Genomic DNA, 22,411 nt, shown 5'->3' on the forward strand with positions numbered 1-22,411 from the left:
AAAGGAGAACAGTTTATCAGTTTGGATTTTACTCAAAACAGTCACAACCAGTAAGAAGTAAAATATTCACAGGGAGAAAAATCACTGAACTCTAGCTGGGGATTCATTCTCATTTTAGATGCACTTAAAGTAAAATAAAAACACTAAGCTCATTTTAATATTACAGATTTTTCATAGTTTTTTTTTTTTTTGCAGTCTTGGTCATCTTTTATTTTTTTTCCTCATTTAACACGTCTATCAATCTTCGTCCAGCTTTGAGGAGCAAAAACAGCAAGCCACATCTACAGTGCTCCATTAAATGAGGAGAAACCAGTTTCAGCTTTGGAAAATGCAGTAAAACAAGAGTAAATATGTTCTGAGGAAGGGCGTCCCCATAAAAGCGCGGCTGTGTTGACTTTTCGAACAGGTGATTTATTTATTTTTTCGGACAGCTCAAGCCGGCTGCCCTTCTTCCAGCTCTTAAATGCTTCCCAACGTTCAACCAGCAGGAACTGAGATCTTCTCAAACAAAAATAAACCAACATTTACACGGCAGCCTGCAACAGACAAGTCGAGCTGCTCTGCAAAGCAAACTCTGACAAAGTTTCAGCAGAAATGCTGTTTGTTACTGTGGAAAAGGACCATTTGAGTTACTGCAGATGATCAAGCCAAGCTGCTTGAAAACTCATTAAATGCTTGAATTGATTCAGTTCAGGATGAAAGTTTGTAAGGAGAAAAAGGGTTTGATACCTGCACAGACTACTGAGGTTCAACCTCCTTCACAAATGTTGGCATTAAAATGTGTAAAAGGCTTTTTGCCGCAACATATTTTTTCACAATTACTTGATGAAAACATAACCAATTGGAGCGTTTTTGCAATTTTCTGGTTTAGTTTGATCAGCATCAAGAATATTTAGTAAATAGTCCACGATTTTGTGATTGAAAAATAAATCATTTTTGCATTTGATCAATCTTCACAGAATCATAACATATTTGCTAATCAGTGAATGCAACAATATGTAAGCACAAACACCGCAAAAACTCAAAATCTTACTAAGTATTTTTTTGCCTATTCTAATGCAAATATCTTAGTACACTTGAAATAAAACAAAACTAATTTACGAGTAACTTTTCAGCAAGATACAGGAGCTTGATTTACATCATAAAAATGCTTAATATTGGTAAAATAGAACTAGTTCCACTGGCAGATTATTTCATTTATAGCAAGACATTTTCCTGATTATAAATAAAATAATCTCCCTCTGGAAGTAGCACTGTTTAAAAATTAATATGAGGGAAATATTTACTTAAAATAACCTCCTATATCTTGCTGACAATGTATTTGCAAGTTATTTTTTAGTTCTAAATCAGACAACTAAACTAGACAAAAAAAAAATACTTAATAAGATTTTGTGTTTTTGCAGTGAAGGTAAGCCATATGTGTGTTTATCTTTATGCTGCAAAACAGGAAATTACTACAAGAAAAATAGCTCCTGGGTTGAATTTGACTATATGTAGTGTAACAAAAACTGATCCAAAACCCTGAACAAAATATTTCATTGCAATGCTTGTTTTGTTTTTTCACCAGGAGTGCCAATGATTGTAGAGAGCATTGCATATCATACTGAAGTCAAGCTTTTAGTTGCAATCTAAAAACTTAAACATCAGAAAAGAAAAAATTAAACAAATTTAACTGTCATTTTTTAAATGTTTGATCTCTCTGGAGAGAAAATGCAAAGTTGTAACTTCAGCATTTTTCTAGCAGAACCTGCATGCTGTCATGTCCCACCTGTCAAGAATTAATATCTAAAAATTAAATTTCACAAATATATACCCTGTGACAACAACAAACTCAGTCAGCAGAAATCTTCTGGTTCCTCGCTGAAGACAGCCAGTCAGCAATGAGATAAAAGCAGAATAACATTATTTTCATCTTTAAAATCAACTCCAAATGCGTCTGAGAGCATTAAACTGATTTACAGGTAGGTATTTTTACACATAATTACTAAAGATAACGACAAATTCTTACAATTTTACTGACAAATCAGCCGACTTTGAGCTTAGAGTTACTTTATTTAGGGTCCATTTCCAGCTCAAAAACACAAAAGTCTTGGTTCAGGATCAGAGTTGCATTTATCCTGAAAGTCGACCATCAACAACAATAAAGTGCTGCCAATGGCATTTGACATCTTGTTGCTTAGGGCAACTGTATAATCTGAATTTTAATCAGGTTTTTGTAAAACTGTATGCAGTTTACCATCCTGATTTTTCTTAGACTGAATGAAACTGAATCGTTCCTGAAAGGAGCCACAAGCGGGGAAACAAATCCTACAACAAAACACCTTTTTTTATTCGCGGTACACTTTTTTAAAATCTTTTTCCAGAAGTGCATACCTGTAGATATTATATGTATATGTATATATTGCACAACATTTATATGTACATCTGAAATAAATATAATTAAATAAAAAATTCTATCCATTTATATACTTCTTTTCTCTTTTTTCACCTTTCAGTAGCTTGTTTGTCTTCTTTACTCTCTCTGGTTTAGGTTATGAAAAGAACAAGGCTGGAAAATATAAAATAAAAATTTGCAGAAGGAATCAAGAGTAAAAAACGGTGATGAAAGATGCTCAGAAGAGCTGAGGAAATGGTCATGTTGGTTTAATTCCTGCAGTTTTCAAGTGTAAGTAGGTAACAATACAAAATTAATTGTATATGTTGGATCTGAAATGTATGGCGGAGTAGTAGGGCAATAATAAGAAAAGAATGAAAAAATAAAATTATGAGAATAAAGTTGAAATAATACGAGAATAAAATCAAATTTTGAGAGTAAAGTCATACAAGAATAAAGTCAAAATAATACAAATAAATTCATAAAATTAGAGAAATAAACTAATATGAGAATAAAGTCATAATATTATGTATTATTTCGACTTTATCCTCACAATTTCATGGGTTTATTCTTGTAATTCTATATTTTTTGTTTTCTTAGGGTGACCCTAATACTCCGTCGTAGAAATGCAACACGTGGGTTTTGATTATTCCTCAGATGAATTGAAAACACCTGTGAAACTCCACAGTCTTGGTCACCAAATCCAAGGCTTTCATCTCTTACTTCGAGACATGAAACTGTAAACTCTGGAAGGATTTAAATGGCACTCTGAGGATGATCGCCGTCAAATCCTTCTTTTAAAACCAAACTGAGGATCAGGGGAAACCGGCAAGAGCCTGGGCTGCAAAGAGTCTGAGACGCTCTGGTTTTACTGGGCTTGCTTTGGCATCAGATCAACACCTGCGCTGATTAAAAACACCTTAACGTCTCCCGAATGTGGAGGAACTCAACGGAAACATGTTCGGTAAAATGTGGGGACACCACCTGCTGTAGCGTCCCGGACTCTTTCCAGCCCTTCTCTTGTGATCATCAGCCAACGAAAAGCAGCAGGAAGAGGAGCGAACAGGATGCTGAAGTAAGGATCTGAGGAGCTGGGGTCCGGCTAAAGGAGCGGAGGGGAAAATGACAGCAGGAAGAATTGCTGAGTCAGCTTTAACATGCACAGTCCTGGTGGGGAGGGGCAGACTGCTCTGTCAGCTGGGGCCCCTGCTTGGCCCCTGTAACGGCGGGATCGCCGGCATCCAGACTCTCAGACATCTTTTCACAGATGATATCGACAAGGCGTTCAAAGGTCTGCTTCACGTTGATGTTGTCCTTAGCGCTGGCCTCGAAGAACTCAAAACCTGGAGGAGAAACCACAGATTCTCACTGAAGATGCAGGATTATGTGTTTTCTAGGCACATGGTGACATTTTATAGCACAATAAGGTTTATAATCAGCTGTTATAAAAAAGCTTTGTATCAAATATGATTTAAAAGAAATTTGGCTTGGTATTTTAACGCCTTGAAATTGGGCTACTGTCTCTTTAAAAACTCCTACTTTTCCAGAAACCTTGCCTTCAGGAAGTCATCACAACATCACTCCTCCATTAACCCTTTAACCAGCGTTGCACTGAGATGTCCAGGACCCACAAATGTTTACTAATTTCTGCTGGCTAGTCTGAAGGAGCTGAATAGAGGAGTTCTGGGGAATAGCTGCTTTGTAAGATAGAAGCTGTGAAACTTTGATTTATCGTGATTCATCAATTAAAGAAATAATAATCAACTAATTTAGTGATCGATTAATCGCTAACTGGAGTATTCAGTCAAACAACAGGTAATTTGCTGAACAAACAACATATTAAGAGTAGTACTTAAGCCAAAAATATTCAAATAATATATATATTTTGCATTTAAAATGAAAAACCTTCTTTGTTGAAATATCTTCTACTCAGAACTCAAGAGGAAGTTTTAGCTTCACCTGGTTCAAATATTGTGGAAAAAAAATCTCTTATTAAACACCTTTTGCTGCCCAATTATTAATAGTTAATCTAAAAAATAGGCTTTTCACATAGAAGTATTTTTTAGCTGTAGATGTATCCTTTGCTACAAATGATCAAGATACACTAAAAGAAATGTTGTATTGTTGCATTAAAGTCAATAAAATTGTTTTTCTTATTTAAAAACCTTAAAAAATTGATTTTTTTTTAAATGTATTCCTAAAATTGTATAAAATAAGCTTAAATGGTTCATTGAAAAATCTGCACAATGCAACAATTTTCTTTATCTGATTAATCGATTAATTGTCAGAATAATTGGTAAAATGCTCTATTACAGAAATAATCTTTAGTTGGTAGTTTCTCGCATCATAATTAAAGCGATGGGGGTGAAACTCACCGAGATGTTCTGAGAGCTGCCGGCCTCTCTCTGCGTTCACCACCCTCTCATCCTCCATGTCACATTTGTTTCCTACCAGCAGCACCTGGGCGTTGTCCCACGAGTACGTCTTAATCTGAGTCGACCTGCGAAAACACAGCCAGCTCACAGCGGAAACTCAAAGTCTGCAAATGATTCTTCTGATGGCCGTAAGCACAACAGGGCAACAATTAAAGAGCCAAGAAACAAAAACGTCATCACAGATGATGGATTCAAAGGTTTTTGTTGTACAATAAAACACATTTGTTCTTTTCTAAAATGTGGTTTTGCTCAGTCCAAACTCCAGCTCTAACTCAGTTAAATCTTTTATCCCTTAAAGAAACACGGTCAACTTAAAGATGACCTATTAAGTTTCCTTGAACAGATTAGAATAAGTCTGTGGGTTAAGCAAACATGTTCATTACATTTTTTTACATAGTGCAATTTTAGTTTGCTCTGTTCTGCCTTTTTTGAGCTGTCACTTTAAATCTAAATAAGCTCCTGCCGGCCACGCCCCCCAACTCAATGTTTACATTTACACAAAAAAATGGCTGCAAACAGATGCGCATCTTTTCTAGATGGTAATTTAACAACAAAACACCTTTTCTTTTCATTGTAAAGAGAATAAATTGGTAAAAACAGCTGAATAAATGTTCCAGAACTCCACTTGGGTTGCTAGGTAACGGGGCTGGGCTTGGCCGGGGTTGCTAGGTAACGGTGCAATGCCTGTCAAATGTGGCTTTAATAATCAGGAAGTTTTTGAAACGGCTCGTTTTCCAGGTATGAGTGGAAATTTATCGCACTGTTTATAATTTTATAATTTATAGAGATAAATTTCTTGTCATGATAAGAATTTTGATTTATCGTTCTCATCATAAATTCAAATTAATTAAAAAAAGTTGTATTATGTTATTCTTAATATTTTCTTAGACTTAAAGGTTAAAACAAGCGTCTGATTCCTGGACATCATCTGCTCCTTGTTCTTTTTACAGCCACGACTCTTATTCTATTTCCTGACTTTATTCGAACATGATACAAATATAAAAATAAAATATATTTGAAAAGAAGAACTCTCTCCTTGAGCCAGAAACGTACCAGTCCTGGACGGCGTTGAAGGACTCCTCGTTGGTGATGTCATACATGAGGATGAAGCCCATGGCTCCTCGGTAGTACGCCGTGGTGATGGTGCGGTAACGCTCCTGACCCGCCGTGTCCTGAAAACAAAAATAGGAAGGAACCACTCCTCTATCAGAGCACTATGGAGGTTTATAACATGTTAGATTAACAAAGAACCTTATCAGACGTTTAGATAAAAGTGAGTCTAGAGCAGAATATAAACATTTAAACTAACACTGTGTTTTTATGACGGTGTTTGACCTTCATGGTGTAAATATACAAAGCTGGACTTTTTGTCCTGCTGCCATTTAGATCCACTCACGGCGCTGTAGGCTGCTGAGGATAAGAGCTTTAGCGCTATACCTAATGGTCAGTGTAGGTAGCATGGAGTGGTGTTATATAAACTCATATTATAAGCAGAACATTCCAGAAGAGCAGGAGGCACACTGAAAAGTGAAAATACTGCATTACTATCATGTACAATACATTATCTAGTGTTTCTACATAGAAAAAAAAACTTACTCTCTATTTTAATGTTTATTTAAGTAAAAAACTGATTTGATTTAATCTATTAGTGCCCACATCCTTTCTTAAATTATTGTCTTTATATAAATCTTTAAAAAAAATGTAGCTTGTGAAGATTGGCTAATTAAAAAAAATATGAGTACAGAATTGGAATAAAAATAATATAATCCTCTTAAATGTGGATATTTTATGTGTTTTATGTAGGAAAAATGTCATCTGTCCATTTACTAAAGGTTAAGGATGACAAATTTCAAGTTATCAGAGTCAAATAAACAGATTTATTCAAAATCTCTGGTCCAACATTTTGATTTTCACGCCATGATGTCTTATAAACATCACCGTAGTAAATGGAAACAGACTGCAGACACCAAGAACATGAAGGTAAAGCAACATGACTGATCAGATTTGCATAATCTGCAGAAACTGCATAGCAACAAAATTATAAAAAGCATATTTGGGTTTATTTTTTATATATTTCCTGTCAAACCTGCTGACAGATGGAGTGGCGGTGTGTCTGCTTTTTGTGATGTGACGGAGAGGGATGTGTAGTATTTAGGGGGAAATGAAGCGGTCCTCGTTTTCTCCAGTTTAGTGTGTCTTTGCTAACCTCAGTGAACCTGTTTCCTCTGCAAGCTGCTCTTAAATGCGTCCACTGTGTTTACACTTGAGCTCTAATAACAAACACAGGTCGGATGCAGAAGAAAACATCGTTCTGTTTGCTCCTGCGGATATGTCATCTCAGCTGGCCGCAGCCTCTTATTATTTCTGGGTTGGTTTATTATTTTTTCCATATCCAATCTGAGTGAAAACGCTGCAGAAGAGGCAACGTTGGTTTGCATAACTGTATTGCCTCACTGCAGGTTACGCTCTCTGAAATTTCACGTGAAATATTATTTTCTAAGTGGTGAGAATGACATCAAAATATATGAGAATAGAAGAAGCAATAATAATTCAGACTTCTATTTGGCTCGTATTTTCATTTAAGCAGAAAAACCCCCAAAACAAAACATCATCAGATACCTACGTGGAAACACTGAAAACATCAGCCTTGAATTTCAGTCTAGAATGTATCCCAGAAGCCTTAAGTTTACTGTCGGATGTAGCCAAAAGAAAACAAAGCAAATATTTTGGAGCCGCCGTCACAAAACTCTGATATCAGGACGCTTTCAAAATCCTCAGGCAAAAACAAATTATCTCAAATACATTTTAACTAACAAAGCAATAAAAGAGTGGAATCCTATACGACTAAGTCTAATTAAAGATGAACTGAAGTCAGAAAAAAGGAAACTAAGAAGCTTTTTAATCCTAAAAACCTATTTTGTTTGTATTTATCAACATTTTCTATTAACTGTATAAATTTTTTTATTGCTACGTATGTTCAATTTGTCATCCGTCATGTATTTGAATGATTTCTACTGTATGTATGTTTTAATGATGGATCCCAGGAAGAGTAACAAAGTGTAAAGCTCAGCTAAAAAATAAAAAATAAACAATCATTTTTTTAAGCAGAGCTGAAAAAGAGTGTGAGTAAAGCAGCCCACAAACATGACCAGTATTTATCAGGAGGAATGTGACTAAACTCTGTGCTCTAATCAAATATTAGGTCAGAATATAAATTACTTTTAACTGGTTTGTTGCTTTGATAAAAACCATTTTGCCTCATTCTTACCCAGATCTGTAGTTTGATCCTCTTGTCGTTCCTGTAGATTGTCTTCACCTTGAAGTCAATCCCCACTGTGCTGACGAACGCCGGCGTGAACGAGTCGTCGGCGTAGCGGAACAGGAAGGAGGTTTTTCCCACGCTGCTGTTGCCAATGATGAGGATCTTGAACATGTAGTCAAAGTTCTGGTCCGAAGACTCTTTCTGCCCGTAGGTCGCTGTTGCCGAGGCCATCTGGAGGAGATGAAGAAAGAAAAAAAGTTTTGATGGAGGATGTTGCATTGATCTATGGTGCAGGTGTCAAACTCCAGTCCTGGAGGGCCGCTGTCCAGCAACCTTTAGATGTGCCTCTGCTGCACCACAACTGAATAGAATAATTAGGTCATTAAGGCTCTGGAGAACTGGTCTACACAAGGAGGAGGGAATTAAGCCATTTCATTCCAGTGTTTTGTACCTGTGGCACATCTAAAAACTGCAGGACAACGGCCCTTGAGGACTGAGGTTTGACACCCCTGATCTATGGTGTAATATCTATAAAAGAAAGGGCAGTAACATTTTGGGAATAAAAAAAACAAATCAATTCTCCTTTAAGCACCTTTAATCTTTTTTTAATAACAGATTTAATGAGCCCTTTTTGTGGATGTGAAGCTCCTGTTATCACTGTAGCACAGCTTTCTTCAACCAGAAGTTAGAAAAGTGGTAGTCTGAAACTCCCTTGCTTAATTTACCACAAAGATGCACGTAATTTAGGGTTTATTTAAAAAACAGTACAGATTGTCATTTTAACACACCCTCAAATCTTCTAACTTGGAATTATAATCAGTTTTAATTTTATTCCCGTTTTCAATAATCTCTAGAGCTGCAATTAACAATTATTTGAGTTACTGATTATTCTATTGATTATTTTATAACAGAATGGTATGTTATTTTTTATGTTAACACATTTATTTGTATGAATCTACAGCAAGAGAAATACTTATAGCATCAATATCTGAAGAGCTAAGCCCTTCCAGCGAGAATAATCTGATGATTATTTATTCTATTAATCGATTAATGCAAAGTTTTTGATTTTTATTACTTAAATACAAAGTGTATTTTTGTACAGTTTTGACTTAATTACTGCTGAATATGTTGTTCTTTAAGCAATTGGCCTTTTTTGAGTCAGCTTACTCCAGCTAACAGTTATTTGATTACTAAATTAGTTGACGCTTTGATTATTTCCTTAATCAAATCATCTTAATTAATCTGATTAATTGTTTCAGCCCTAATAATCTCCCTCTCTATTTGCTTTATCTCTTACTTTTTTCATTTGAAGATCTGCTACGATCCGAACAAAATGTGAATATTTGTAATGTCATCCCAAGGTTTTCACCAGGAGTAAATACCAAAGTCCTTGTAGGAAAGAGCTGTTACAGTTGATTACCAGATGGAAGGACAGATGACTGATTCTTTGAAATAATGGTTTTATGTTGGTGTGATTGATTTGGCTCAAAAAAATGTAAAGTTTGTTCCCCGTTTTTCCAAGTTTCTGAGTTCGGATGAGATGTGAGATTCCTGCAGCATCCGTTTGACTCAGCACAAGAAGTGGCAGTGATTAAATATTTGGCATTAGCGGTTGCACATTTTCTGCTTGGATATTAATCAAAGCAGTACTTTGCAGAGTCAGGAGGGGAAAAAAACACCAATCTGAGATTTATCTTTGGTAAAACCATGTGGAGAGAATCAGTCAAAGTGTCTGGGAAACAATGCAGGATCATCCATTGCTCAGACAGCGTGCTTGGAGATTTACACAGAAGCTGAAATTAGTGTTTTTGTAGCTATTGGATAATTATTTTGACCAACTGTGGACAGAGACATGGCCAATTTGTGGGTTGTTTTCAGTTTATGTGAATTCAGGTCTTCCAGAAACTATTTGGAGGAAGTTTCATGCTTGCAGCTAAAGTTACAGTTTGGTAAAGCTGTAGCCTGACAGCTACGCTAACAATGACACCCCTGATAGCCACCTTTGTGACGGCGGTAACTAGTAGGTCCCTCAAATAGTAACCCAATCCAGCATGTCTGCTTTAAATACTGTGTCATGTTAGCTTGGCTTTGTTTTCTTTCTGGAGGGAGTTGCAACCAATATTTAGTATGTTTTTAGGTTTCTGGTTTGCTTTAAATCTGATTCTTCTGAGTTGGTTCCTAACATACTTATTCTATTCCTATTCCTATCTACAATGACCTATCAGGACCTTTGTAGATCCTCAACGGCCTACACGTCTAAAACTCAGATATGTTTAGATTAATCTCAGAAAATTTCTAGAAAAACAGTTTCAAAAGTCCAAAATTTTTCACTTGATTTCCAAGTAATTTTCTAGAAAAATTCAGAAATTAATCTCCAAATTTCAAATTTTCTACTTAATCAAACTCAGAAATTTATGGGGTTTTTTTCTTTTAGAAAATATTTGCCATTGAGTAAAATATGGCAGCTAAAAAGCTTTAACAAAAATTCATTATAGGTCACAGCAGACATTTTGCCTCCAGCGTGAGATAGATCCCACCACAGGTCTCATCAAACTCCGCATAAATGAATAAAAGTCTCATCTGCTGTTGGTAGGATGTGAGCATGTAAACAAAAGCGCTGAAGGTTAAAGACCTAGTTAAATCCTGAGAGAACTACAGGACTCTGACAGTCCCTGCACCCTTCTCTATGTTTAGTCTGTTATCTCAGCTCGGCTGCAGAGGAACACTAGAACTCACAGCCAATAACGCACAAACAAAACAACAGCTCCCATCTCACAGTCACAGCCTATCAGCTTACACCGAGGAACAGAGAAATGCTTGTTAAAAATTTAACACGACCCTTCCCCAACACACTGAGGCTGAATAAAGGTGAGAAACAACCACCTGCTGCAACCTGAACTGCACTGAGGTGTAGGGCTGAAACGATTAATCAGATTAGTCATGATTAATCGATTACTGAGACAATTACCAGCTAATTTAGTAATCGATTAATTGTTGACTGGAGTAAACGGACTAAAACTAGGCCATTAGATGACAGAACAACACACTCAAAGCAGTAATTAAGCCCAAACTGTACAAAATATGTATACGTTTTCCATTTAAGGTCTAAAAAAATCTAGTTTGTAAACATGTTCTACCCAGAACTCCTCACGCAGTATAATTTTAGCTTCAACTGCTTCAAATTCTGCAACTAAATCTCCTATTATTCACATTTTGCTATCCAGGTATTAATTAGATAATCCAAAAAGTTTAGTTGCCGATACATCGTTTGATACAATTAATCAAACGTCCACTAAAGCAACGCATTTAAGGTAATAACATATTTATTTTCACATTTACAAAACAAACTTATTTGTTTATTTGCATATTTTTTTGTTTATTAAAGACACTTTTGTTTTCGAAGAGTCTGATGTGAAGTCAGAATAAACTTTTCCTGTTTTAGGTCAATTAGTATGACCTCTCACAGCAGACATTTTGCCTCCAGTGTGAGACAGATCACACCACAGGTCTCATCAAACTCCACATAAAAGAAAAAAAGTCTCATCTGCGGTTGGTAGGATGTGAGCATGTAAACAAAAGCGCTGAAGGTTAAAGACCTACTTTCTATTTGCTAAATTCCAGAATAATGACAAATAATTTATTAACGCATATTTTTATTACTCTTTTTATGTCCTTTTATATTGTGTATATCAACTTCTGGTTTCAACTATTTTTATTTTTCTCTGTATGACATTTTTTCTTTTATTTTTACATGTTTGAAATAAATAAAAAAAACATGAAATTAGCATTTTCTCCCACGGCGACCTCTTCCATCCGACTGCATGAACAGCAGTAATACTAATCTATAATGAGGCAGCAGCGTTTCCGGGGAACAAATTTAGCGTCACATTTGATCAAAGGCAGGGCTTGGTGTTTAGTTTCTGCTTAGGCAACCTTTATTAGAAACCCATGTACTCATTTTACTGTCGCCTTTCTTCTCTCTGCAGATATTCTGCCTCTAACCTCCTTTATTGACATTCTTTTTGAGCTGACTCAGTGACATATCAGTCAATATCAATAATTACTGATAAGGTTTTTTTTTGTTTGTTTTAAATATCTAAAATATTTCCAAACAGGTGGCGTGACCATTCCTGTTTTAGCCACAGTTTTCACTCCACTATTGCTTTTTATTTTTAAGCCGTTAAGCGGCACATTGGTGAAAACTTAAACTGCTGCAAAGGTTGTTGCTAGGTAACCAAAGAGTGAGTGAGTTGCTTAGTAACCAAAGAGTGAGTGAGTTGCTTAGTAACCAAAGAGTGAGTGAGTTGCTTAGTAACCAAAGAGCGAGTGAGTTGCTTAGTGACAAAAGAGTGAGTGAGTCAGTAGATTCCACAAGGCGCCGAGACGTGAGGGAAGGAGTATTAAACAAAGCGACTGAAATTGTTTTCCAAAGTTGTTTTTGTCAGTTTATTAATGGCTTCTACTTGTTAGCGTCCAGCTAATTTGTCTGTGAACATAACACACCTCCGTCATTGACCTCCGTCCATGACGAAGTGGGCGGAGTTCTGGATAGCGTGACGTCACATGCAAAGGGTCATAGTCTATATTTTGCATGTTGAATAACATATCAGACATATTATCATTGATATCGATCATGTGTCTGTAATGTGATATAGATAGTTATTGATTTATTGTCCATATTATTATCAGGAATGTTTCGACTTCTTTTCCTAAAAATGTGACATACTCCAAGACATTCAGCCTTTCTTAGAAAGTTTGAAATGTAACTGGAGCCCAAACCAGCAACTTTTCTGTTGATCTTGCAGCAACGCTACAAACCTGAGGTACTGGCTTGAAAATCAAAGCTAAGCAGAGATTACAGGGGGTTAAAAATAATTGGTCACTTCTGCAAGTCTGGATGTCATGAAACACCATCTCACACTCTTGCGGCCTTTCAGAAGTGGCTGTTCAGCATGAGCTGTGCGGAGAGATTACTGCAGCCCTTTCTCTGCCTCCCTGAGATAAGCTGCAAAGAAGAGAGCTGCTTTAACCTCCGCTAAACTAAAATTTGATACAGAAGCTTACAGTCAGAGGCTTCGCTCACTAATCTCAAAGTAATTAACAAATTCTCACCATGCAAATATGGTTCAGGCTGCAGGATTCTGCAGCTTTCATTTGGTTTTTGACCAACACAGGTGAGATTTTTTAATTCCTGTTACTTAGTTAATGTTTGGAGTATTTATATTATTGCTAATTTAAAAAAACTTTACATGAACAAAGTCTTAAGACTTTATTTACATGTCAGTTTGCGACCACAAAGCACTATTGTACTGCAAAAATTATAATGTAATAGCATCTTTAAAGTGTGGCAATGCCAATAGCAAGAGCTCATCTGTGTGTAGCATATTTCTCTTTTCTTTCTGTAATTATTATTGCACTGAACTATTTAATTTTGATGAGTTGAATCATAACCTTGCTTTTATATGAGGTGTTATAATCTTTCAAAAAATCATACGAAGAGTGTAACACTAAATTATTTATTCAATTAGAGTAAGATCAGAGTCTGCGTAAAGGATTTTGCTGAAAATGATGGAGAAATGTTAATTAATGCTTTTAGTTTACCTTATTAGAGAGCTAAACAATCTGCAGTAAATCCCCCATCAGATTGAGATTAAAGTCTGAAGGCCTGATGAGTAAAAACAAGACACAGGATCGAGTCTGAATGCCAGGAAAATTGTGACGTGAGAGTTAAAACTCAAACGGTGAAACAGACACTGACAGTCGCTGCTGGATCTCTTATCATTGATGTTAGGAGAGAAAGAAGAGGCACAAACACTGAAACAACCTGAGCTTTTAACTTAATATGCAGAGCAATGCAGGTAATCAGTTTGCTATCAAATTATGAAAAATATTTAAAAAGCTCTGCTTCTATATGCATTGAATTTTCCATCTTTAAATGATTACATTATTATGTAACTTGTTTAAATAAAACAGCAATTTCTGTTTTACACTATCGACAAACTACAGGCGCACCGATATTAACATCTGTATCGGTTCTGATATTGAGAAAAATTCTAGATCAGGTATTAGTGACAATGTTCCTGATTCTTAAAAGCAGATCTATCCAGTCTAATTCTATGTTTTGTGCTCTGAGTGACATCATACTTTATTATTCATTTTACATTATATTTAGATTTCCTAATTGCACTTTCTGAACCATTTGAAACCACAGTTAAAGTTTATTTCTACATGTCTTTGTCAGTTTGAGTTTCTTTATTACTTATTTTGATTGGCTGTTATGCTCCTAATTGAGCTGACTGAACAAATTAAGGTTTTGATGTTTCTACATGACCAAGCTTGTGACGGTATTGGTGTATTTAAGTGTACAGAGTTACCAAATAAATGTGTAATTCAGTACAGTTATGTCTGTGTTTAAAAAGACAAACTGTTTAAGTCAAATCAGCACTAATTTTCTGCACCAGAAGTGAAAAGAGTGGATCGGTGCATCCCTATTTAAACCATAACAGGTTTTCATAACCCTTCTTCATTCCTGTCTGATTTTCTTTATTCCATCCTCTGGGCAAAGAGAGTCCCTTTCATTTTTTTTATCCAATCATGATTAAGATTGTTGTTTCAGTGCAGGATGTTGACATCATCCAGCTCCCCTCTAAACCTGTCACCTAAAGGAGATTGACGTCCTGCAGGAGCTGGATTGATCCGGGTCTGAGCGGCGCTGCAGCTGACTCCATCAGAATCAGCCAGCTTAACGCAGACACATTGATAATCCACAGCTGATCCAGGATCATCCAAACACCTTCTACTTTTAAGAAAGAGGACTCACTAAGATGTCATTTCCTACTTACAATTTCTTCTTCTTTTTTGTTAAGTCACAGTTAAGTGGCATAAATGATCTAAATCTGATTATGAACTAATAGTGACAGTAATTAGACCCACCCAAGTTTGATTGCTGCTTAATCTACAGATTCAAGAAATCTACTAAAAGGAGAAAGAAGACTTCAAAAAGCAGCACATGCTCAGATCAGCTGAGACTCGAGAACAGATAAGAAACCAGGTCAGTTATCTATCAGTCTGAAGAGAGTAACAGAGTCAGTTTACGGCTTCAGGACTCCAGCAGACCTGAGAGAGCAAAAGGGGCAGTATTGTGTATGTTCCAGTGCCAATGCCATTTTATAGCACAATCAAATAACTGTGTTACCTTCAGTTGTTATAGGAATGCAGTATATATCAAATATGACTTAAAAGAAATGTTATTTCATCATTTAGTGCCTTAAAATTGGGGCTCTGTCTCTTTAAAAACTCCTGCTCTTTCTGAAACTCTGATTCAGGAGGTCTTTACATCTTTGCTCCTCTGTTAGGAATGTTTTTACCAGTTTTCCACTGAGAAGTAGCTTGTAAAGTGAGCTCAGTTCCACCAAGTCTTTGCTAATTGCTGCTGGCTAGTCTGAAGGAGCAGAGAGGGGAAGTCATAGAGGAGGAGCTGCGCCTTGAAAGCAGAGTTAGGTCCAACTAGGTGTTTTGCACAGCTGAATGGTTGCCATAGAGATTAAAGGATTTCTGAAACATGCATGAAAGAATCAAAGCAACACTATAGGTGGGTTTACAATAAGGAAATAACATAACATGATGTAACCTTAAAAAAAGCCAACATAATACTGCCACTTTTAGTATTAGGATTTGATTTGTGCAGTTTGGAAAAAAAACACCTGACTGCTTTATAAAATGATCTGCCTTCTGATTGGTCCGCTGGATTTGTTTCCACCCAATCAGTTTGATACTTTGGAGTCACACATAGAGGTGGGATTAACACACACACAGAGTTCTGTTACATCTTTTCTTTTTGCTGGTGCCTATCTCCAGTGTTCATTGGACGAGAGGTGGAGTACGCCCTGAACAGGTTGCCAGTCCAACACAGGGCAACACAGAGACACACAGGTATAATAATTATGAACTACGGGCAATTAAGAGAAACCAATTAACCTAACATGCAAAATGCATGCAGAAAGACTGGGACAAGGCTGGGATTTGAACCCAGAACCTTTTTGCCCCAAGGCAACAGTGCTTCAAACTGCTCCACTGTGCAGCTACAAATATACTGTAGAGTACTATAGATCATTTTGTACAAATGCACAAACCAGAACTCGTAAGGTTGAGTTAATTTTCAACTGAAGGCTACAGCTTCAAGATTCAAAGTTGAGAATACTACAATGAGAGACGAGATGCGGATGACTTTACTTTGTCAGCTGCTTGTTTTGCTCTTGATCCAATCAAACTGGCAATCTGCCCTAATACAGTTTCATGCAGTTTAACTCTGCATTGCTGCTCTTAACGTCTCCATTGAGTTTTATTCCCCGCCTATTATAAATTAGACATTTTCTAACATAACTGGGTTCATAGTGAGTCACAGTTCTAAAGCTCCAAAACTAATTTAATGTGACTAAAGACACTCTGATTTTCTAACACAGTCTAATGAAGATGTTATATGTTCCAGTCATCATAGAAAATGTCATAAAAATTATTCATTTAAATCTGTTCTTTTCCTGGCTTTCTGTCAACTTTTTAGCATAAAACATACTTTCTTTTATAAATTTCAAATTAGAAATATTTTAGAATAATATAAGCATTATTCTAAAATAATACCTTGAGCAATTTTTATGCATGTTTGGAATTATCATTCTGTTGGAAAAGCAAACAGTATCCAAGTTTAAAACATCTATTGATTGCAAAGAATGACAGTCATAACTCTTGTATGTGCCAAGTGTAATTTAACTAAAAACAAATGGCCTAATCAGTTTTTTTTTAAAGCAATAGAAATTATATTTCAGTATAGTATCAATTTGGTTCGGATGGGCTGTGGATGGTTTTAGTGCAAAATTAACATTTAGTATTTAGTATTTATGTAAAAGGGCAAAAACTGATTCCAGCCCAGTAAAAATATTAACTTAATGACTTGAGGTGAGTAAAAAACCCAAAAAACTATACTCAAATAAGAGTAGCACTAATTTAACGTATTTATGCTAATGTAAAGCTAAAAAGTAGTAACCAAGTAAGAGTGAAAAAGTATTTAGTAAAAAGTTTACTCAAGTACTGAGTAATGGATCAAATTATCAATCATTTTATATGTAAAAGTTGCATTAAGTGAAAATGAGAATAATTCATATAAGTAACAAAATCAGGCAAAAGAAATATTTTCCAAATCAGTTTCTTTCGAAGTAAAAGTTATGAAACTTTAATAAAAACTGCAGGTGTGTGTCTGGTGAATATTTGGTTAAAACATGTTTGTTTTGTATTCCCTGGGTAGAAAATCCAGAAATTTCACTCAAGTAAGAGTAAAAGTACTTCATAATAAAATTACTCAAGTAAAAAAAAAAACTGCAATGCACTAAAAATACTCCTAAAATTACATGTTTTCAAAAACGTTACTGGAGTAAATCCAAATGAGTAAATGCAACTAGTTACAATTCAACTCTGCTAGTCTGCAGTAGGACAACAAAGGATTGAATTATAAATATTTTCCACCAGTTCAGGCTCTAAGAAACAAAAGAAACTTTTGGGTATTTTGGACTAGAAGTATTTTTTTTCTTGTACACAGAGTCCAAAAAGGGTTGGGAAACTGCCATCGGGAAGATTGACGCCTTTGTTTTGAGCAGAAGTCAGCAGTGAACGTCTCTGACTTCACATCAAGCTGCTTGTGTTTGCGTCTTTGACTGAAACTCACTGCTGCAATTCATCTGTTCACGCTCAGATCTGAAGTTTATAAGTGAAAAATGAAGCTGTTTCTCCTGAAACATCCCTCACGGCCATGTCACAAACTCTCCGTAAACGTGTGAAACAGTAATTACTGATTAATACAAGCAGACAGCTTGTGTTAGTCAGCTGCCGTCCTGCTCCTCAGCAGCCTGAGACGGCGATTTTCCTCCCGTTTTGTCCTCCAATCACGTGCCTCCTCCTTCTTCCAGGAAGCGAGGGGATGCAGATGAGAGGAGAGAGCGCTATAAATAGACATCCTTTCATTTTTCATTTCTCTTACTCTGGAAACAGAGGCAGCGAGGAGAGCAGGCAGGATGTGGAGGATGTTCTGTGTGTGTGTGTGTGTGTGTGTGTGTGTGTGTGTGTGTGTGTGTGTGTGTGTGTTGCAGAATGCAGGTGAATTCACCGAAGTTTAAATATAAAAACCTCGCCTCTGTTTGAGGAACACTTTGTGCTGCTTTTGAGCGAGACGTCTTTTTCCTATTTTTGTCCTCCCACCGCTTTAGTGCAGGTTTGCTCTGCACATTCTGCCTTTGAGGCTTCCTTTTGTTCCTGCTCAAAGGTTGAGCCAGTCGGTCCATTAATGCTTGAATTTGGTCCGATTCCAGTTCATAAAACTGCTGATGCTGAGAGAGACTCGGATGTATTCAAATGTCAGCCAACCCCGCCTTATGTCTGGCATAAAATCCTTATTTAAAGAAATAACAATCTGAAATTTACCAGCGTTTTTATGCGGTTGAAGCTCGCCGAGATGCCTGATATTTGAAAAAGCTTGAGAAAAAATGCATGGATGGATGCCGGTTTTGCAGATAACATTTAGTCCTGCCTGCAGATCCAGCAGCTAATGTCCGTGCATATTTCCTTTAAATATCAATTCAGTTTAAACCACATGCAGCGAGACTCGACTGACTCAACAGATGCATTACTGTACAATTTGAATTTTTATATTTCAGCCAAGTTTTAAACACAAAACCCACATTTAAAATTCGACATTTTAACTACAAACTGTCTTGCTAGACCTCTCTGCGAACCACTAAACAGATTAATAAATCTAATTACTATAAACCTAATATGTTTAACATACATCACAGGATCTCACTCCATATGGCTCAGTTTGTATTGATGATTCATGGATTATGTTTTAAACAAATTGAAGTGTAAAGATTTCAGGATAATTTTCTTTAACCATTAGAAATCCACCATTAACTGAACGCATCTCATCTCATTCGTTACTTCATCCCTATTTAATTTCGGGCCCTGACCCGTTTGAGAAACATCTTAAGGGTTGAAACGCCTTTTTCTTGCAGGACGGGACCGGACAGGCCCGGAGTCCAAGCAAAGATTCATTCATTCATTCATTCATTCATTCATTCATTCATTCATTCATTCATTCATTCATTCATTCACGGATTCAAATCAGGCATTTTGCTGCTTGCTTCTTCACTGCTTTTCCACAATGGGAACAGCTGTCAGGGCAAACGCTTTAATGCCAGTGGTTTTCATCGGAACCATTTTTTCATGAATAAAACCGCGCAGAGCGAATCCGACATGTGGCACATTCAAATCTGAACAGTGATGTCGTGTCAGTGCAGCAGCAATAAGGATATTAAAGCCTACCTTTGCAGATTTCTATCCGGCTGCTGCTGTCCGCCGTGTTCAGCACCCGCAAACACTAACACCGTCAAGTAAGAGAAGATGAGCAGCCCTACATCCGGTTACTGACTTCAAAATAAGAGCACTTCAACCAGCCTCCAGTCAAGGAAGAAAATAAAGGAGTAAGTATAAAAAAAAGAACGTTAGCATACTAAAGAGCAGAGTCAGGGCAGTATGTACATAATCTAATCAAAGTTCTTTTAGAACAGTTTAAAAATGAGTTTAAAAATGAGTTTTATATTGATTCATCATCTTTCTAAAACAATGGTCTATCATTTTTTTGCCACAAGAAAAGTGATTTTTTTTCTATTCCTAATTTATCTTTTTGCAAAAATGAGGTGGTAATTTTTTTTTCTTTCTTTGTCAAATCACTTTTGTAAAAAAATTTTTTTTTAAATAAGTAATTGACTTAGGCTACTATTGTAGGAAAGTGATGATAAGCAATAATTACTCCAATTACCTAACAGTCATGTTTTTGGACTATGGGAGGAAGCCGGAGTGCCAGGAGAGAAACCAGGCATGCACAACATGCAAACTCCATGCAGAAAGGAATTGAACCCAGGACCTTCAACAGTGCTATTACCTGCGAAACTGCGCAGCCCTGAACCACATCATCAAAAGCTTTATTGAAGACAATGTACATACTATTCTCTTGTGCAACTTATTCTACAACAGGTTATGAACGCCATTTAATTTCCTAATTTATGTCTGGACATATAAATCAAACTATTGAACAAATTACTTTTCTGGTACTTTTAAATACTAAATTGGATGTTTGTTAGTAGTTTTTCATGCACCCATTTTTATATTTTAAGAACTAAAAGTAAAATATAAACAGAAAGAATGAATATTTTGCAAACTAAAACAGTTTGGAAAAGAACTCTGCTGTCTTTGTGGAGCATCTTCACAGACATTCATTCACATGCTTATTGTTTACCAACTTAAATATTGCTCCTAGAAACAGTTTTTTACATGGTATGATTTGTGTTTTAATTTTATTCCCATGCAGGTTGTGCAAAGTGTAACTCCACTGGTAAATCTGAATATTTATCTATTTGAATATATTAGAAAGAAAGCAAATAGGTCTTTAAGTGACATATATGAACATTATGTTCATAAATCCTATGTGAATATTAAATCAAGAATTAAGTTCACGAGTTTAACATTTAAACATAATAATATATTTTATCCAATCTAAGTCAAACTATAAAATCCCACAAATATAGCTTTCTAATACTAATTCTATCATTTCTTTTCTGGCATTAAGAACATATTTTAGACTTTAAAAATCTGAAATAAAACAACAACATTGAGTGAAATTGTGAAATGTTTGCTGCATCCACAATTTAAAAAGACAGAAAAACAACTTCTGACTTGACTTCAAATGTTAGTAGTTTATGTTTTAATGAGCTTAGCAGTGATCATGCTAATAAATGGTAATACTATCATTTATTTTGTTGGACTTACATGACATATATTTGGACATTTTTTGTAGTTGTCATATTATTCAATTGCCATTTTCTTATTTATAATAAACATGGATTAAATGCTTAATTGTTCAGTTATTATTGTCGCTTAGATTTCTGAGGTTGGTTTGAGATACGCTTTGTTTTGAAAGCTAAACTCATTTCCTGTGTCATTGTAACGCCGCCATCTTAACTCGGTCTTTGTGAAACTGACATGTGGGCGGGGCTTACAAGACCCCACAGAGGACTGACAGCTCTTCTGACCAATCACGGGCCGCAATGAGAGTCCTGAAACATTCCACCTCAAATAATGAACCGGTCATTTATTATTGATGAGCGCTGCCGGAGAGGCTGAATTATTGATCAGGAGGTCAGCAGTAACCACTGCTGCCATTTCTACAAAAGCAGACACCGACTTTATGATTTTCACTGTGAGAAATATCACTGCAGGAAAATCAATACCAAAGGAACACCGGAAAGAGCTGAATATAAATCTCAGCCCGTGGAATAATAAAAAAATCCTTAAACCTAATTGCAGAAAAGTTAATTTGGTGAGTTTGACAGATACTTCTTTCTTCCTCTGAAACAGCATTTAATTATGATATATAAAGCCAATTATTATTCAATAAGTTAAACTTTGTGTAGAATTTCTATCATACAACTCACCTAATGATTTTTAACTGGTTTTAATTTTTTAATTCCGTAATGGGAGAACATGAGAGGAGGAACTGGTTTAATTGTACTTACAAACATCAGTCATTTTTTAAATGTTCACTTTGACTATTTTTTTTCTATTTTTACAATTTTATCAAATGTATAATTTAAAAAATACAATCATATTTATATTTTAGATGTATTAAAAAGATGGTAAACTCATTAGCAAATTAAACATCTTTTAGTTGCATTTTTCAGCAGCGGTCTGCAGGTGGCGCTGTGGTAGTTGTAGGTGGTAGGTTACCATAGCGCCGGAACTAACAGATCCGTCAGTTCTGTTAAACCTTTGTTCCTGGTCAGAACAGAGGTATAACACTCAAAAGAACTATTGCTTTTTGCTTTTTTTCTAATGAAAAAGCAATAATTAAGGTATATCTATTCAAAATAAATGATTAAAGAAATCCATCAACAAGGTTTGAATTCATGGCGTAACTTTTGGGGAAAGAGAGTCCCTAACTCTTTAGATAATCTTATGAACTTTGGGAGTTTGGGCTTGTATTTCTTTTTATTTAAGGATTTCTCAGTCTTTGCTATTCATATTCAGTTCATTCCTTAAATTCAATGAATGAACTGCAGTTCATTCAAATCAAATTATCTAGTATTTGTTTTGCATTTTTATTCTGCTCTAAGCTGCACTCATGTCTGTGTTCCCAGATCCAGAGCTTCCCTCGGTGTCTTGCCTGCTTCCCATCTGCTTGTTAAAAAAAAAAAATAAATGAATAAATAAATAAATAAATAAATAAATGCAGAAGTGGAGAAG

The 22,411-nt window shown here is 35.9% G+C and overlaps 1 protein-coding gene across 1 annotated transcript; it reads right to left on the reverse strand.

Moving 5' to 3' along the window:
- Positions 1 to 177: 177 nt before the first annotated feature.
- On the reverse strand, positions 178 to 19,529 carry rab3ab (RAB3A, member RAS oncogene family, b). The gene is made up of 5 exons (XM_044130457.1): positions 19,436 to 19,529; positions 8,078 to 8,302; positions 5,863 to 5,981; positions 4,750 to 4,874; positions 178 to 3,717 (listed from the first exon to the last, which is right to left on the reverse strand). The coding sequence occupies exons 2-5, from the start codon at positions 8,300 to 8,302 to the stop codon at positions 3,527 to 3,529; spliced, it is 660 nt and encodes a 219-aa protein (XP_043986392.1). The 5' UTR covers positions 19,436 to 19,529; the 3' UTR covers positions 178 to 3,526.
- Between the last annotated feature and the right edge of the window lie 2,882 nt (positions 19,530 to 22,411).

This window comes from Gambusia affinis, linkage group LG10 (genome assembly GCF_019740435.1).
Source record: "Gambusia affinis linkage group LG10, SWU_Gaff_1.0, whole genome shotgun sequence".
NCBI classification, from domain to species: domain Eukaryota; kingdom Metazoa; phylum Chordata; class Actinopteri; order Cyprinodontiformes; family Poeciliidae; genus Gambusia; species Gambusia affinis.

Excerpts from the sequence above, each read along its gene's own strand:
- rab3ab (XM_044130457.1), bottom strand. The coding sequence starts at position 8,302 with ATGGCCTCGGCAACAGCGACCTACGGGCAGAAAGAGTCTTCGGACCAG. Across the intron at positions 4,875-5,862 it reads TTCAACGCCGTCCAGGACTG|GTCGACTCAGATTAAGACGT; the intron begins GTACGTTTCTGG and ends GTGTTTTCGCAG. Across the intron at positions 3,718-4,749 it reads GCAGCTCTCAGAACATCTCG|GTTTTGAGTTCTTCGAGGCC; the intron begins GTGAGTTTCACC and ends TTTCTCCTCCAG.